At 49.9% G+C, this 19,675-nt stretch overlaps 1 protein-coding gene across 3 annotated transcripts in view; it reads left to right on the forward strand.

The window, feature by feature from the left end:
• The window catches only part of dvl3b (dishevelled segment polarity protein 3b), a 155,191-nt gene that overhangs the window by 83,319 nt on the left and 52,197 nt on the right, over positions 1-19,675 (forward strand). The window contains exon 1 of one of the 3 annotated variants that reach the window (XM_072473737.1): positions 9,873-10,825. The exons of the other annotated variants lie outside the window; for them this stretch is intronic. Within the exon in view, the coding sequence (XP_072329838.1) occupies positions 10,672-10,825 (154 nt within the window). The 5' untranslated portion in view covers positions 9,873-10,671. Of the gene's footprint in view, positions 1-9,872; positions 10,826-19,675 lie in introns of those variants that run through there. 3 annotated transcript variants of the gene reach the window in all.

The raw sequence follows: 19,675 nt of genomic DNA on the forward strand, positions 1-19,675 counted from the left end.
TGGACTGTGGGAGGAAACCCACGCAGACACAGGGAGAACGTGCGGACTCCGCACAGTCAGTGACCCAAGCCGGGAATTGAACCTGGGTCCCTGGAGCTGTGAAGCAACTGTACTAACCACTATGCTACCATGCTGTCCACTTAGGATCAACGGGTAGCACAGTGGTCAGCACCTGTTGCTTCACAGCGCCAGGGACCCGTGTTCGAATCCCGGCTTGGGTCACTGTCTGTGAGGAGTCCTCACGTTTTCCCCCTGTCTGTGTGGGTTTCCTCCGGGTGCTCCGGTTTCCTCCCACAAGTCCCGAAAGACATGCTTATTGGATGAATTGCCAAAGACGTGCTTGTTAGGTGAACAAGCTCATAGCAAAGCTCTAAAACCTCGGACTTGGCTCCTCACTCTGCAACTGGATCCTCGACTTTGTGACCCACAGACCACAATCAGTAAGAATAAACAACAACAGCTCCTCCACAATAGTCCTCAATACCTGGGCCCCGCAAGGCTGCGTACTTATCCTCCTACTCTACTCCCTGTACACCCACGACTGCGTGGCAAAATTTGGTTCCAACTCCATCTACAAGTTTGCTGACGACATGACCATAATGGGTTGGATCTCAAATAACGACGAGTCAGAATACAGGAGGGAGACAGAGAACCTAGTGGAGTGGTGCAACGACAACAATCTCTCCCTCAATGCCAGCAAAACTGAAGAGCTGGTCATTGACATCAGGAAGCAAAGTACTGTACACACCCCTGTCTATCAACGGGGCCGAGGTGGAGATGGTTAGCAGTTTCAAATTCCTAGGAGTGCACATCAACCAAAATCTGCCCTGGTCCACCCATGTCGACGCTACCACCAAGAAAGCACAACAGCGCCTATACTTCCTCAGGAAACTAAGGAAATTCGACATGTCCACATTAACTCTTACCAACATTTACAGATGCGCCACAGAAAGCATCCTATCGGGCTGCATCACGGTATGGCAACTGCTCGGCCCAAGACCGCAAGAACCTTCAGAGAGTCGTGAACACAGCCCAGTCCATCACACAAACCTCTACCTACACCTCCCACTAGTGGGGAAAGCGGGCAGCATGATCAAAGACCCCTGCCACCCGGCTTACTCACTCTTCCAACCTTTTCCATCGGGCAGGAGATACAAAAGTCTGAGAACACACACAAACAGATTCCAAAACAGCTTCTTCCCTTCTTCTACCAGACTCCTAAACGGCCCTCTTATTGACTGATCTGATTAATACTACACTCCCGTATTCTTCACCAATGCCGGTGTTTGTATTTCCATTGTGAACCTTGTGTTGCCCTTTCATGTATTTTCTTTATATTTTCTTTTCATGTACTAAATGATGTGTTTGATCTGCTCGCAGAAAGATCGACGTGGGGTGAGAATGAGCATCAAACCCAAGATCAGGTACCCGTAGAATCACTGCCAATCGGGCGGGCGCAGTCGACGTGGCGCTGGTCGGGGGCCATTGAAAGAGGCCCCCGCGGCGATTCATCGAGTGCAGCTGGCAGAGTTCCCGATGGCGTGGTTCTCTCATGGTTCCGCCCGGCGGGGAAACAAACTGTCCCTCGGTACACTTGACAATAAACAAACCCAATTGGACGTTCTGAATTCTCCCTCCATGTACCCGAACAGGCGCCGGAGTGTGGCGACGAGGGGCTTTTCACAGTAACTTCATCGCAGTGTTAACATAAGCCTACTTGTGACAATAGTAAAGATTATTATTATAGTGACTGCAACAGTTCAACTAATTATTTCAAGTCAGTAGCTAGCTGCTGTGGCTGCTACATAATTAAGTTATTTTTGCTGGCTTCAGTTGTCTATTTTCACACTTAATTACAAGTTTTAGTCAGTAATGACAGTCAAAGAAACTTAAATGTATCCTTCAACCATAAGAAAGGAACATGCCAACACTCAGAAAATTCCTACTGTTGGCAGGTTTCTCGTGCTTTTTAACTAGTTAGATTCACCCTATCTTATATCCTCAAGGCTGAGTCTGATTTGAGCTGAAGGTGCATTCTATCTCACTCGAGCGAATTAAGGGGATACGATCAGGTTGGATCGTGAACGTAGCTTGGGGGTGTGCTGGTTCTCCAGTGTATGGTCATTATTATTCTTTAAGCAGAGGAGATGGGAGCACTAATCTGGGGTGACCCAGCCTCCCTCGGGATGAGACAAAGACGGCCCTTGAACAAACACGAGAGGGACTTTGAATTGAAGTTTGCTGCTGACACGCAGGCAATTCAATAGTTGGCCGCAGGTGGTGGATGGGCTCCTCAGTTAATGTTTCTCTCTAATTACTGTGATTGTTCATTAATTGGGGATTTCTGCTCAGTCCTGACTGAAGCCCTTCGACTTGTATAGAATTGCTTTATCTCGGCAACCAACACAAAAGTCACTTCTCCCAGAATGGATTAGATTCACGGCATCATGTAAGATCTAAACTTCAGAGTATCACATAGCACAGAAGGAGGCTATTTGATCCGTTACTCCTGTGCCAGCTCTTTGAAAGAACTATCCAATTAATCCCATTTCCCCCTTGTCACGATCCCAGTTGATATTATAACTGGATGGGAAAAATCCCACAATGGAATCCTGGCTCAAAAGACTCTAACTTTTCTTATAAAACGTGGAGTCAGAAGACTGCAAATTAGTTTCAGCAATATGTAAAAAAAAAAAAATTATTAAACATGAAAAAATTGGATTATAATACAATACTCCTTTACTCCCCCTATAGATTCACAATTACATACAAGTCTAACGGTTAATATGGATTACAAAGTACATCTGGTCTGATTAACACACAAAGTCCCTTTTAAGCACACAAGGTGACTGTGGTAAGACACACTCCTCTCTGAAATCAAGTTAATGATTGTGGATTTCTCCTCTGAATCCCCCCAGATGATTCTTATACCATGAGCCACCTTGACTCACTGAATTCCAGCTTCCAGACCAGTGATTTCAAATATCACTTTCAAAAGTCACACTTTCAAATCGTCTTTTAAATTATGCTTTTCCTCCGCTGTTTCCATCAAGGTTTCGCTTTCCGTTTTTTCCACTTTCCCCTTCAGGATTCATTTGTCTCAATTGCTCTTACACAAAGCCCGTGGTCCAGCCCACAGGTTTCCACGATTATTTCAAATAATGTCTCCCAAACGCTTGTAATTTCTCACAAACCTCAGCACTACTGCAGATATCCTTCTGGCCTCGCATGGTCTTTTCGACTCTTGTGACCTTATTGAGCAATAATCGGTTCTGACAAAGAGTCATCGGACTCGAAACGTTAGCTCTCTTCTCGCTACAGATGCTGCCAGACCTGCTGAGATTTTCCAGCATTTTCTCTTGCGTTTCAGATTCCAGCATCCGCAGTAATTTGCTTTTAATCGGTTCTGGCTCTCAGTTTCCTCTGTTCCTTTAATTCCAGAATTATTGGAAACTTCTCTTAATTTCTCCGGTTTCCTTAACTAGCTGGACTTTAGGTTTCTGGAATTTGTTTCCTTTACCATTCCTCCATAGTATAACTTTTCTTGTAGCAAGGCCGAGAGAGGTGTTCCCTCTTTAGCCTTCTGCTTCTAGCGGAGCTGTGAGAGCCGCCTTCTGTCTCACTCCCTATCTCCAACTGCAATCAAATTCATAGACTATCATAAAATTTACAGTGCAGAAAGAGGCCATTCAGCCCATCGAGTCTGCACCGGTTCTTGGAAAGAGCACCCCACCCAAGGTCAACACCTCCACCCAACCCCCATAACCCAGTAACCCCACCCAACACCAAGGTCAATTTTGGACACTAAGGGCAATTTTAGCATGGCCAATCCACCTAACCTGCATATCTATGGACTGTGGGAGGAAACTGGAGCACGTGCAGACTCCGCACAGACAGTGACCCAAGCCGGGAATTGAACCTGGGACCCTGGAGCTGTGAAGCAAGTGTGCTAACCACTATGCTACCATATTGCCCAAATTATCTAAGCTATAATGTAAAAGCTTCTCTACCTTACAAGGCCCCAGACGCTGAGCAACATCTCTGCTGGACTATTTATTCTTCATGCCCTAGCCCTCTCTAAGCTCAATAGAAACGCAGATGGAACTTAACCAACCCCCCCCGACCACGCCCATCCCTGACAACTCCCCTACTGCCACCCGCCCCTTCGCTTATGACCACACCCACCTCCCCCACAACCTGACTGCACTCCTAGCCACGTTTTAACCCTTTCAACACAAAGATTTGCTTCACATATTTATTTCCTTGTGCTGTTTTCTCTCCTCCCTTCACCTCCTGGGTGCTGCCTGCACTGGACATTGGGATGTTGCAGGATGTCAGGGTCCCACCCCTCCCATCCTCTTGGGGTGCTGGACACTGGGCTCCTGCTGGGTATTGGATTCCTGTGTGGAGCTAGATTTTAGGGATCTGGAATTGCTGGTGCAGTAACGAAGCACAATCTGGTCGACGGTGTCAGTGTGCCAGCATGGATGAATGGAATGTGCCCCGTGTAGCCCCAGACTTTCTCTGTAAAGGTGTTGACGATCTCCTTTTCTCACTCTCCACCCACCTGTTCTCCCCACTCCCTCCACCCTCCATCACCGTCTGCTCTCTTCCTCCCTCCCTGCTCCCCTCCCAACTCCCTTTACCCCTTCTCTCTGACCCCCACCTTATTCCTCCACATATTTTCCACATCTGCTCTACCCACCACTCCAGTGTTACCTCTTGCTCTCTCTCTCTCACACACATTTCCTCCCCCCCCCCCCCCGACATGTCCCATTTCTTTGTCACACCCCCAGACCAGGAGTCGTACTGCTCCTTCCCTCGTACCTCTTGCTCCTATTGTGAGCCGTACCTGCCTGCGACCTGATTTTGATTCGGGCTGCTTCTTGTACCACTGGCCCGTTGACAGGACAATTAATTTGAAGCCTTGGGGGAGGACACCGTTCCCAGACAAACCGTCAAGCCTGGGAAAACACTGCAGGTCCCGGCTGCTCCACTTACACTTCAAAGCTCTCAAACTCCTTAATGATGGCTGGTTTAGCACAGGGCTAAATCGCTGGCTTTTAAAGCAGACCAAGTCAGGCCAGCAGCACGGTTCAATTCCCGTACCAGCCTCCCCGAACAGGCGCCGAAATGTGGCGACTAGGGGCTTTTCACAGTAACTTCATTGAAGCCTACTTGTGACAATAAGCGATTTTCATTTCATTTTATTTTTCATTTCGTGATGATTCAGTCCAGGCAGGTGAAGTGCCTCATGGTAATCTAACAGTTGGCTAACTCCACCTATAGTCTAGATTGCTCCAATTCTGACAGTTTGAGACTACCCTCAACAACTTCCTTTGGTGAACCATTAGTATAACCCTCAAGTGTATTGACATTCAGAGAGATCTAGGTGTACAGGTCCACAGGTCACTGAAAGGGACAACACAGATGGAGAAGGTAGTCAAGAAGGCATACGGCATGCTTGCCTTCATTGGCCAGGGCATTGAGTATAAGAATTGGCAACTCATGTTGCAGCTGTATAGAACCTTAGTTAGGCCACACTTGGAGTACAGTATTTAATTCTGGTCGCCACACTACCAGAAGGATGTGGAGGCTTTAGAGAGGGTGCAGAAGAGATTTACCAGGATGTTGCCTGGTATGAAGGGCATTAGCTATGAGGAGCGGTTGAATAAACTCGGTTTGTTCTCACTGGAACGACGGGGGTTGAGGGGCGACCTGACGAAATGAAATGAAATGAAAATGAAATGAAATGAAAATCGCTTATTGTCACAAGTCGGCTTCAATGAAGTTACTGTGAAAAGCCCCTAGTCGCCACATTCCAGCGCCTGTTCGGGGAGGCTGGTACGGGCTGGTACGGATAAGAGGTCAACAAAATTATGAGGGGCATAGGCAGAGTGGATAGTCAGAGACTTTCCCCCAGGGTAGAGGGGTCAATTACTAGGGGGCATAGGTTTAAGGTGCGAGGGGCAAGGTTTAGAGGAGATGTACGAGGCAAGTTTTTTTTACACAGAGGGCAGTGGGTGTCTGGAACTCGCTGCCGGAGGAGGTAGTGGAAGCAGGGATGATAGTGACGTTTAAGGGGCATCTTGACAAATACATGAATAGGATGGGAATAGAGGGATACGGACCCAGGAAGTGTAGAAGATTGTAGTTTAGACGGGCAGCATGGTCGGCACAGGCTTGGAGGGCCGAAGGGCCTGTTCCTGTGCTGTACATTTCTTTGTTCTTTGTTCTCGCCGTGCCTTCAGCTGACTGGGCCCGAAGAACCATTTAGATGAACACTTGAAACGCCACAGCATACAAGGCCGCAGACCAAGTGCTGGAAAATGTGATTAGAACAGATAGGTGCTTGACAGCCACTGCCTGCAGGGCATGCTGAGGGAGGGCTGCCTTGTCTCAGTGTCCGTTCTTCGGCTGAAACTTTAGTTTCAGCTCTGCCTTCCTTTTTAGATGGATGTTCACGATCCCACGGTGTGCTTTTGAAGACGGGCAGGACAGTGGATTTACTGCATCTTTCACTGCTAAGGTTTCCCTGTCTCTGCCCTCTCACCTGTGATTATATTGGACACACTCAGGCATTAAGGATTGAGTTACATGGCCCCCGAGTGGCAGCTTTATTGTGTGAAAGAGTTGGTGCTTGACTGCGTCCAGTTTAAACAGCGTCAGATACACGATTGAGAGGGAGGGAAAAGTTTACAGAGTTCAACCCCGGGGTCATTGCAACTTTGCGGTGCCAGCCTCTGACCATGATGTGTTCACAGCCCCGTCCCATTGCTGATTGAGGCTTGGGGAGTGTCAGATTGGAACATAACCTCTGCAGATGCGTGCGTGCGGAGAAAATATTACTGTTAGATTTGGATTTCCTCTTCATGACAGAGGCTTGAGCACCAAATTTATGTTGATACTTCCAGTGCAGCATTGAAGGAGTGCTGCACTGTCAGACGTGTGAATGAGAAGTTTACGGGCAGGCTCTATCTGTCCTCTTGGCGGGTGTTAAAGGTCCCGTGCCACGATTCGAAAAGAAGCAAGGGAATTCTCCCCAATGTCCTGGCCCACATTCCGGCTCAGCTGCGCGAATGTGTGGCCCTGCGGCCGTCTGGAATTTACCACGCGGGCAACAAGCAGCCACTCACAACCTGTACGGGTGTGTGCAGCTTTGCAACAGTTTTAAAGGGATCACACACTCGTGCATAATGCCAAAACATTAGCGGGAACATTGGTGCTGGCCAATATTTACCCTCCAAATCCTTTTTTTGTAGAAGGATGATCCAGTCATTATCATAGAGCACAGAACGTACAGTGCAGAAGGAGGCCATTCGGCCCCTTGAGTCTGCACCGACCCACTTAAGCCCTCACTTCCATCCTTTTACTTGGAACCCAATTACCCCATCTCACCTTTTTGGTCACTAAGGGCAATTTATCATGGCCAATCCACCTAACTTGCACGTCTTTGATCTATGGGAGGAAACCGAAGCACCCGGAGGAAACTCACGCAGACACGGGGCGAACGTGCAGACTCCTCGCAGTCAGTGACCCAGCGGGGAATCGAACCTGGGAGCCTGGCGCTGTGAAGCCACAGTGCTAGCCACTTGTGCTGCCTATGGGAGCTTGCTGTGTGCAAATTGGGGCTGACACAGTGGTGAGCACTGCTGCCTCACAGCGCCAGGGACCCAGGTTTGATCCCGGCCTTGGGTGACTGTGTGGAGTTTGCACGTTCTTCCCGTGTCTGCGTGGGTTTCCTCTGGGGGATCCGGTTTCCTCCCACAGTCCAAAGATGTGCAGGTTAGATGGGGATAGGGGGGAGTGAGCCTAGGTAGGGTGCTCTTTTGGAGGGTCAGTGCAGATGGGCGGAATGGCCTCCTGCGCTGCGAGGATTCTATGGATTGCAACAGTGACTACACATTAAAAAGTAATCAATGGCCTTGAATCACTTGGGAATGTTCTGCGATTGTGAAAAGCACTAAACTCTTCTTTCTCTTAATGCAATCTTGTGGAGAGCTACACAATTGAGAGGTCACAGGCCCAATTGCTGGTATGTTTGTGGATCTCTGAGCTCAGTTGGGATGGTGAAAGGGGTGTTAAAGTTAACCCTAGTGTCCCTTGATCACAAAATCAGGAAAATCAGTTATGAGTTCTATTGAGAGGTTGTTTGGTGTCTCATTAAATGGTCCAGAGACTTCTGTGGTTGAACATGAACTGATACAGCTCCAACTAGGCACCGCCCTCACAGAACTTCACAGACTCTCTCTACATAGAGAAACACATGACAGTAGATTTATTCTGTGGGCAGTTTATGGTCCCACATTAATCCTTGCCATGCTGGACATCCTTGTGCTACAAGTTCCACATTGGTTATCTAGTTTATTGGTTATCCAAAGCTCCCAATTTGTATGAGGTTAGCTGGTGGGAACTGGACTGGACTCGACTGTACCGGTCGCGTTCGAAGCGTGACCACTTGTCTTGAGAGTGGCTTAGAGTTGTTGGACTAAGGATTTCTTGTTCTGTGTGATGAGGGCCACTACATGTGTGTGTACGTGTACATGTGTGTGCGTGTGTGCACGGGTATGTGCGTGTGACGTGTCAGAAGCCTGTCACTGAGGTGACTGGACAGTATGCAATCAGGCACGGCCAGAAAGGGAGGTGGAAGCAGTTTAAAAAGTTACTTCCAAAGGGGAATTAGATACACACTCGAAAAGGAAACATTTGGGAGCCAGCGGATGTTCGGGCAGCAGAGAGAGTGGGACGAATGGGATTGCCTTTCCAAAGAGCTGGCACAGGCATGATGGGCCAAACGTCGTCCTCCTCTGCGGGACAGCTGTATGAAAGCTTTGTTTTCGATCACTGGATTTTAAAGCCCCATTCTGTAACCTGGGGGTCCACCTGGTTGTGCAGGAAGTGAGAACGGTTTATAACGTGATGGGAATCTGATGTGCATTAATGGTGCGGAGTCTGCACGTTCTCCCCGTGTCTGCGTGGGTTTCCTCCGGATGCTCCGGTTTCCTCCCACAAGTCCGAAAGACGTGCTATTCGGTAATTTGGACATTCTGAATTCCCCCTCTGTCCCCGAACAGGCGGCAGAATGTGGCGACTAGGGGCTTTTCACAGAAACGTCACTGCAGTGTTAATGTGAGCCTACTTGTGACAATAAAGATTATTACTATTAAGGGGTTGACAAGGTTAATGGTATCTGAGATATTGCACTATAATTGTTTGCCAAGTACACTTCATTGATAACTTTCCGACATCTGCAGAAAGTGAACCAATCACAGCTCACTCTCTGCAGAAAGTGAACTTCATCTTGAATTTAGCCAGTAAATATCAAAACCTCCTTTAACCCAAAGCAGTGTTTAAATTCGCAAGTGACAAAAAGAGGTGACATGTAAAGGGTGGTGATGGGAGGAGAGCTGTGATTAGTCCAGTGTCTGCAAAAAGGGAGCGTGATTGGTTCACCTTCTGCAGAGAGGGAGCGGTGATTGGTTCACCTTCTGCAGAGAGGGAGCGGTGATTGGTTCACCTTCTGCAGAGAGGGAGCGGTGATTGGTTCACCTTCTGCCGAGAGGGAGCGGTGATTGGTTCACCTTCTGCAGAGAGGGAGCGGTGATTGGTTCACCTTCTGCAGAGAGGGAGCGGTGATTGGTTCACTTTCTGCAGAGAGGGAGCGGTGATTGGTTCACTTTCTGCAGAGAGCGAGCTGTGATTGGTTCACTTTCTGAAGAGAGCGAGCAGTGATTGGTCCAGTGATTGCAGAGCCTGATAAGACAGCAGGATGAGCTCCTGTCTCCTGTCAGATGGTGCTGTCTCCTGGGGGCTGCTTACCGTGTGTTGGGTGAGCTTCAGTGGGAAAGGAAACACCTCCTCCATGGGGCCCAGGGTCAACGTTAACATTTGTATTGTTTGTTCCCTTGCCACCTGGATCAAACTGCAAAGCAGGATCGAGTGGGCAGTGTGCAGGACCGTCTAAACCCAGGGGTTAACCTTCTCAGCTACAGCATATCACTGTAGATGCTGGCAATCTAAAATAAGTGCGGACGATGTCGGAAATACTTCCAGCTTTGGTTCATCAACCTTTTTAATTCAGCTTTACCAGCCATCATACTAAAAAGGACAACATACCGGAAACGACATCGGACATCAGCATACCCCAACACTGCGTGGCACAGCTGGATTGCCAGCTCCACTCTCCATTGGAAAATCCACCTTGGGCGAACTACAATGATCACTATCAGGCATCAGTTTCAGGGTTCAGAGATCTTGCCCTGTGCAAACTTGGAGTTTCTGTGCTGAGGGTTACACCATCCAAGGGTTGGAAGTCCCCAAATAGAGTCAAGCCAGTGTCTACAAGTGCGGTTGGACTTTGAGAGCCTGTTACATGCAATGTCAATCCGTGTGCTGCTTGGAGTGGTGATCGAGTTTGATTACACCGTTAATGAACAAACAGTTTGCAACGAACATCCGAGGTTCCAGCTCAAGACAGATGAGATCTCCACTTGCCTGCTGACCAACCGGTAATCTCCGGCCCGTGCCTACCGCTGCTCCTGGCTGCTCGCTGCATCCTTCCCGAAAGGACGGTCTCAGCCTTTAATCAGGAGGGGCATTACCCCCAAGGGGCCTCACTGAAGCATAGCCCAAAGTTACATGTGAAGCAGGAGAGAGAGGCACACACGCAGGATGATGTTTCTCTGTTTCAGGGGCAGAGGAAGACGAGGATCCATGTCGCCCCCTTCCTCATCCAGTCCGAGGGGAGTCCCCCTGTGCTGCTGCAACCTATTATCGCTACATCCAGTCCGCTGTTTTCCAGAGTCACAGCCCCGCGTTCGTTACTGTAAGTCAATCCCAATCCTTCTGGGTAGCTATGAGCCTCAGAGAGAGGGTGAAACATGCACACAAATTTCAGTCGCCTTTCAGACATCCTTTCCACAGAGTTCCTCCGACACTCTCATTTAATTTACCAAGGGAATTTCTGTCTTGTTAGACTTCTAACATTAGCAAAATGGTCTGGCTGATTCCACTACAGATGCAAAGGCTCTTAAACAATTTCCTTTTCAGTTAGTTGTGCAGCTGTCTGGTTGTCAGCCTGGTCCTGTCAGGGGGATATCAATGAAGTGTATGTCTGAGAAATATTTATATGGCTTAATTATGAGAACTGCCAGTGAAACAGGTAAAGATTCTGTCCATCCAGAATCAGGCTGTATCTGGAGTGAGAACATAAAGTCATGTTCTACTGTTAGCTACAGATCTGTCACTGTATAACACTGGGGTACAGTACTGGGGTGGACGGGTCTGTCACTGTATAACACTGGGGTACAGTACTGGGGTGGACGGGTCTGTCACTGTATAACACTGGGGTACAGTCCTGGGGTGGACGGGTCTGTCACTGTATAACACTGGGGTACAGTACTGGTGGGGACGGGTCTCTCACTGTATAACACTGGGGTACAGTACTGGTGGGGACGGGCCTGTCACTGTATCACACTGGGGTACAGAACTGGTGGGGGCGGGTCTGTCATTGTATAACACTGGGGTACAGTACTGGTGGGGACAGGTCTGTCACTGTATAACATTGGGATACAGTACTGGTGGGGACAGGTCTGTCATTGTATAACATTGGGGTACAGTACTGGTGGGGGCGGGTCTGTCACTGTATAACATTGGGATACAGTACTGGTGGGGACAGGTCTGTCATTGTATAAAACTGGGGTACAGAACTGGTGGGGGCGGGTCTGTCACTGTATAACACTGGGGTACAGTACTGGTGGGGGCGGGTCTGTCACTGTATAACACTGGGGTACAGTACTGGTGGGGAAGGTTCTGTTGCTGTATAACACTGGGGCACAGTACTGGTGGAGACGGGTCTTGTCACTCTGTAACACTGGGGTACAGTACTGGTGGGGACGGGTTTGTCACTGTATAACACTGGGATACAGTACTGGTGGGGATGGGTCTGTCACTGTATAACACTGGGGTACAGTACTGGTGGGGATGGGTTTGTCACTGTATAACACTGGGATACAGTACTGGTGGGGATGGGTCTGTCACAGTATAACACTGGGGTACAGTACTGGTGGGGACGGGTCTGTCACCATATAACACTGGGGTACAGTACTGGTGGGGACGGGTCTGTCACTGTATAACACTGGGGTACAGTACTGGTGGGGACGGGCCTGTCACTGTATCACACTGGGGTACAGAACTGGTGGGGGCGGGGTCTGTCATTGTATAACACTGGGGTACAGTACTGGTGGGGACAGGTCTGTCACTGTATAACATTGGGATACAGTACTGGTGGGGACAGGTCTGTCATTGTATAACATTGGGGTACAGTACTGGTGGGGGCGGGTCTGTCACTGTATAACATTGGGATACAGTACTGGTGGGGACAGGTCTGTCATTGTATAAAACTGGGGTACAGAACTGGTGGGGGCGGGTCTGTCACTGTATAACACTGGGGTACAGTACTGGTGGGGGCGGGTCTGTCACTGTATAACACTGGGGTACAGTACTGGTGGGGAAGGTTCTGTTGCTGTATAACACTGGGGCACAGTACTGGTGGAGACGGGTCTTGTCACTCTGTAACACTGGGGTACAGTACTGGTGGGGACGGGTTTGTCACTGTATAACACTGGGATACAGTACTGGTGGGGATGGGTCTGTCACTGTATAACACTGGGGTACAGTACTGGTGGGGACGGGTTTGTCACTGTATAACACTGGGATACAGTACTGGTGGGGATGGGTCTGTCACAGTATAACACTGGGGTACAGTACTGGTGGGGACGGGTCTGTCACCATATAACACTGGGGTACAGTACTGGTGGGGACGGGACTGTCACTGTATAACACTGGGGTACAGTACTGGTGGGGACGGGCCTGTCACTGTATAACACTGGAGTGCAGTACTGGTGGGGACGGGTCTGTCACTGTATAACACTGGGGTACAGTACTGGTGGGGACCGGTCTGTCACTGTATAACACTGCGGTACAGTACTGGTGGGGACCGGTCTGTCACTGTATAACACTGGGGTACAGTACTGGTGGGGACGGGTCTGTCACTGTATAACACTGGGGTACAGTACTGGGGTGGACGGGTCTGTCACTGTATAACACTGGGGTACAGTACTGGTGGGGACGGGTCTCTCACTGTATAACACTGGGGTACAGTACTGGTGGGGACGGGCCTGTCACTGTATCACACTGGGGTACAGAACTGGTGGGGGCGGGTCTGTCATTGTATAACACTGGGGTACAGTACTGGTGGGGACAGGTCTGTCACTGTATAACATTGGGATACAGTACTGGTGGGGACAGGTCTGTCATTGTATAACATTGGGGTACAGTACTGGTGGGGGCGGGTCTGTCACTGTATAACATTGGGATACAGTACTGGTGGGGACAGGTCTGTCATTGTATAAAACTGGGGTACAGAACTGGTGGGGGCGGGTCTGTCACTGTATAACACTGGGGTACAGTACTGGTGGGGGCGGGTCTGTCACTGTATAACACTGGGGTACAGTACTGGTGGGGAAGGTTCTGTTGCTGTATAACACTGGGGCACAGTACTGGTGGAGACGGGTCTTGTCACTCTGTAACACTGGGGTACAGTACTGGTGGGGACGGGTTTGTCACTGTATAACACTGGGATACAGTACTGGTGGGGATGGGTCTGTCACCATATAACACTGGGGTACAGTACTGGTGGGGACGGGTCTGTCACTGTATAACACTGGGGTACAGTACTGGTGGGGACGGGCCTGTCACTGTATCACACTGGGGTACAGAACTGGTGGGGGCGGGTCTGTCATTGTATAACACTGGGGTACAGTACTGGTGGGGACAGGTCTGTCACTGTATAACATTGGGATACAGTACTGGTGGGGACAGGTCTGTCATTGTATAACATTGGGGTACAGTACTGGTGGGGGCGGGTCTGTCACTGTATAACATTGGGATACAGTACTGGTGGGGACAGGTCTGTCATTGTATAAAACTGGGGTACAGAACTGGTGGGGGCGGGTCTGTCACTGTATAACACTGGGGTACAGTACTGGTGGGGGCGGGTCTGTCACTGTATAACACTGGGGTACAGTACTGGTGGGGAAGGTTCTGTTGCTGTATAACACTGGGGCACAGTACTGGTGGAGACGGGTCTTGTCACTCTGTAACACTGGGGTACAGTACTGGTGGGGACGGGTTTGTCACTGTATAACACTGGGATACAGTACTGGTGGGGATGGGTCTGTCACTGTATAACACTGGGGTACAGTACTGGTGGGGACGGGTTTGTCACTGTATAACACTGGGATACAGTACTGGTGGGGATGGGTCTGTCACAGTATAACACTGGGGTACAGTACTGGTGGGGACGGGTCTGTCACCATATAACACTGGGGTACAGTACTGGTGGGGACGGGTCTGTCACTGTATAACACTGGGGTACAGTACTGGTGGGGACGGGCCTGTCACTGTATAACACTGGAGTGCAGTACTGGTGGGGACGGGTCTGTCACTGTATAACACTGGGGTACAGTACTGGTGGGGACCGGTCTGTCACTGTATAACACTGCGGTACAGTACTGGTGGGGACCGGTCTGTCACTGTATAACACTGGGGTACAGTACTGGTGGGGACGGGTCTGTCACTGTATAACACTGGGGTACAGTACTGGGGTGGACGGGTCTGTCACTGTATAACACTGGGGTACAGTACTGGTGGGGACGGGTCTCTCACTGTATAACACTGGGGTACAGTACTGGTGGGGACGGGCCTGTCACTGTATCACACTGGGGTACAGAACTGGTGGGGGCGGGTCTGTCATTGTATAACACTGGGGTACAGTACTGGTGGGGACAGGTCTGTCACTGTATAACATTGGGATACAGTACTGGTGGGGACAGGTCTGTCATTGTATAACATTGGGGTACAGTACTGGTGGGGGCGGGTCTGTCACTGTATAACATTGGGATACAGTACTGGTGGGGACAGGTCTGTCATTGTATAAAACTGGGGTACAGAACTGGTGGGGGCGGGTCTGTCACTGTATAACACTGGGGTACAGTACTGGTGGGGGCGGGTCTGTCACTGTATAACACTGGGGTACAGTACTGGTGGGGAAGGTTCTGTTGCTGTATAACACTGGGGCACAGTACTGGTGGAGACGGGTCTTGTCACTCTGTAACACTGGGGTACAGTACTGGTGGGGACGGGTTTGTCACTGTATAACACTGGGATACAGTACTGGTGGGGATGGGTCTGTCACTGTATAACACTGGGGTACAGTACTGGTGGGGACGGGTTTGTCACTGTATAACACTGGGATACAGTACTGGTGGGGATGGGTCTGTCACCATATAACACTGGGGTACAGTACTGGTGGGGACGGGTCTGTCACTGTATAACACTGGGGTACAGTACTGGTGGGGACGGGCCTGTCACTGTATCACACTGGGGTACAGAACTGGTGGGGGCGGGTCTGTCATTGTATAACACTGGGGTACAGTACTGGTGGGGACAGGTCTGTCACTGTATAACATTGGGATACAGTACTGGTGGGGACAGGTCTGTCATTGTATAACATTGGGGTACAGTACTGGTGGGGGCGGGTCTGTCACTGTATAACATTGGGATACAGTACTGGTGGGGACAGGTCTGTCATTGTATAAAACTGGGGTACAGAACTGGTGGGGGCGGGTCTGTCACTGTATAACACTGGGGTACAGTACTGGTGGGGGCGGGTCTGTCACTGTATAACACTGGGGTACAGTACTGGTGGGGAAGGTTCTGTTGCTGTATAACACTGGGGCACAGTACTGGTGGAGACGGGTCTTGTCACTCTGTAACACTGGGGTACAGTACTGGTGGGGACGGGTTTGTCACTGTATAACACTGGGATACAGTACTGGTGGGGATGGGTCTGTCACTGTATAACACTGGGGTACAGTACTGGTGGGGACGGGTTTGTCACTGTATAACACTGGGATACAGTACTGGTGGGGATGGGTCTGTCACAGTATAACACTGGGGTACAGTACTGGTGGGGACGGGTCTGTCACCATATAACACTGGGGTACAGTACTGGTGGGGACGGGTCTGTCACTGTATAACACTGGGGTACAGTACTGGTGGGGACGGGCCTGTCACTGTATAACACTGGAGTGCAGTACTGGTGGGGACGGGTCTGTCACTGTATAACACTGGGGTACAGTACTGGTGGGGACCGGTCTGTCACTGTATAACACTGCGGTACAGTACTGGTGGGGACCGGTCTGTCACTGTATAACACTGGGGTACAGTACTGGTGGGGACGGGTCTGTCACTGTATAACACTGGGGTACAGTACTGGTGGGGACGGGTCTGTCACTGTATAACACTGGGATACAGTACTGGTGGGGACGGGTCTGTCACTGTATAACACTGGGGTTCAGTACTGGTGGGGACGGGTCTGTCACCATATAACACTGGGGTACAGTACTGGTGGGGACGGGTCTGTCACTGTATAATACTGGGGTACAGTACTGGTGGGGACGGGCCTGTCACTGTATAACACTGGGGTACAGTACTGGTGGGGACGGGCCTGTCACTGTATCACACTGGGGTACAGAACTGGTGGGGGCGGGTCTGTCATTGTATAACACTGGGGTACAGTACTGGTGGGGACAGGTCTGTCACTGTATAACATTGGGATACAGTACTGGTGGGGACAGGTCTGTCATTGTATAACATTGGGGTACAGTACTGGTGGGGGCGGGTCTGTCACTGTATAACATTGGGATACAGTACTGGTGGGGACAGGTCTGTCATTGTATAAAACTGGGGTACAGAACTGGTGGGGGCGGGTCTGTCACTGTATAACACTGGGGTACAGTACTGGTGGGGGCGGGTCTGTCACTGTATAACACTGGGGTACAGTACTGGTGGGGAAGGTTCTGTTGCTGTATAACACTGGGGCACAGTACTGGTGGAGACGGGTCTTGTCACTCTGTAACACTGGGGTACAGTACTGGTGGGGACGGGTTTGTCACTGTATAACACTGGGATACAGTACTGGTGGGGACGGGTCTGTCACTGTATAACACTGGGGTACAGTACTGGTGGGGACCGGTCTGTCACTGTATAACACTGCGGTACAGTACTGGTGGGGACCGGTCTGTCACTGTATAACACTGGGATACAGTACTGGTTTTTCATAGAATTTACAGTGCAGAAGGCAGCCATTCGGCCCATCGAATCTGCACCGGCTCTTGGAAAGAGCACCCTGCCCAAGGTCAACACCTCCCCCCAACACTAAGGGCAATTTTGGACACTAATGGCAATTTATCATGGCCAATCCACCTAACCTGCACATCTTTGGACTGTGGGAGGAAACCGGAGCACCCCAAAGAAACCCACGCACACACGGGGAGAACGTGCAGACTCCGCACAGACAGTGACCCAAGCCGGAATCGAACCTGGGACCCTGGAGCTGTGAAGCAATTGTGCTATCCACAATGCTACCGTGCTGCCCGTGGGGACGGGTCTTTCACTGTATCACACTGGGGTACAGTACTGGTGGGGATGGGTCTGTCACTGTATAACACTGGGGTACAGTACTGGTGGGGACGGGTCTGTCACTGTATGACACTGGAGTACAGTACTGGTGGGGATGGATCTGTCACTGTATCACACTGGGGTACAGTACTGGTGAGGATGGGTCTGTCACTGTATCACACTAGGGTACAGTACTGGTGGGGATGGATCTGTCACTGTATCACACTAGGGTACAGTACTGTTGGGGACGGGTCTGAACTGTATCACACTGGGGTACATTACTGGTGGGGATGGATCTGTCACTGTGTGACACTGGGGTACAGTAATATAACTGAGGAGATTTCCGATCTGTAAGTCAGTTGAGAATCACAGAACCAATGTTCCTAACTGTGATCTAATGATTACGGAACCTGCCTGAGGGCTGAGTGACCGCCTCCTGTTTCTCTGGGCAGAATGTGTCCGATGGCCGGGTCTCCCATCTGAGATATTGGCAGGGAACACGGGAGCCCCAGATCTTGTGAAGATTTTGGGGTGAGGGGGCTGGGAGCAGATTTCCTAAGGATGGAGATGCTGCCCTCGGAGTCTTGAACAGGCGTACCCCCGGAGTTCCCCTTCCTGCCCCTGAGCCCTTCACACTGGCTTCCAAATTGAGGCTGAGGTGAGAAGGAATCCTCAATTGGCAACTCACGGGTTTCAGTGTCATTGCATGTGTGGCAGAACAGGTGGAAGGGTGAATGAATCCTTTTCCGATCGTGTGTGTAAGTTCGTTTTAATGACATTGAACAGAACACAGGACTTTCTCAGGGTTCCTTGCTGAGCCTTTCTTTGATGTGCCGAGCAGTGTGTGTGTGCACCCTGGCCTTTGATCAGACTAGCGGAGAGGAGTCTGTCCCATTACTCAACCTTTAGTCATGTCTTTCGGGAGCTTCTGAAGCTGGTGCCGCAGAAATTGGATTTGAAGAAAATGGAAATACCTTACCACTTTCTAACGAGGCGCTTGACCTCAGGAACAAAGTTTTGCAAGAATCAGTGGGAGCGAAGAGGGCCTTAAAAATACACAGCAAAGATATAGGTTACTGCGGAAGAGTGGTGCAGACTCCATTAATCTTTAATCTGCCTTGATTCCTGTGGAGACTTAAGTGTGTATCATTTACCTGTCAACCCCCTGCTTCCTGACCTACATCAGCTGAGTCGGACAGCACCCGCAATTTTAAAATTATCATCTTTGTTTTCAAATCCCTCCCTATACCTGATTTAGCCTCCAGCCTTCCGAGGAGCACATTGCCATATTGTATTATGTTATAGGTGCTATATGAATGTAACTAGTTGTGTGGGCTGGCTGAGGGGTGTTCACTTTGCCTGAGCTGATCCAGGGCTTAGTCATAGGGGCTCCAGTCCTGGATATATTTTTCATCTAAAAGGTGTTTTTTAATTGAATTATTTTATAGAGAGCACAAACCCCTCCGCACCTCTCTCAGTATCCCGCTCAGGTACAACTTGGAGCAGAGTGCACAGTTACACAGCCCTTGGAAGCCAGTAGTGTGGAGCAGCTCTCCCTCAGAGATTCCAGTCTCCATACAGCACTGCCCCCAATACCTTGGGCTTCATAAATAGGGGCATTGGGTACAACAAGCAGGGAAGTTATGCCGAAGCTTTATAAAGTCCTGGCTAAGCCTCAACTAGAGTATTATGTCCAACCCTGGTCACTACACTTTGGGAAGGTTCTTGAGAGGGTGCAGATGAGATTTGCCAGATTGGTTCCAGGAATTGGGGGGGGGTGCGCGCGAGTGCAGCGCGGTGGGGTTATTTGCATGAAAAGGCTGTTTGGAGCAAAGGCGATTGATGGAAGATTCGATAGAGGTGTACAGGATTAAGGAAAAACTCTTTCCAGTTGCTAGTGATACAAAGACCAGGGGACACCGATTTAAGATTTTTGGGTCGTGGTGCAGGGGGAGTGTGAGAGAGAATTTTTTTTACACGTCGACTAGTGATGACCTGGAACCTGCTGTCCACAAGTGTGGTGGAAACGGAAACAATCAATGATTTTGAAAGGAATTTTGATGGACGATTGAAGGAAATCAACTAGCACGCCTGTGGGGATCGAGAGCAGGAGTGGGACTGATTGGGGATAGCTCTATGGGGAGCAGGCATA

The sequence above is a fragment of the Scyliorhinus torazame genome, chromosome 14 (genome assembly GCF_047496885.1).
Source record: "Scyliorhinus torazame isolate Kashiwa2021f chromosome 14, sScyTor2.1, whole genome shotgun sequence".
Taxonomy (NCBI): Eukaryota; Metazoa; Chordata; class Chondrichthyes; order Carcharhiniformes; family Scyliorhinidae; genus Scyliorhinus; species Scyliorhinus torazame.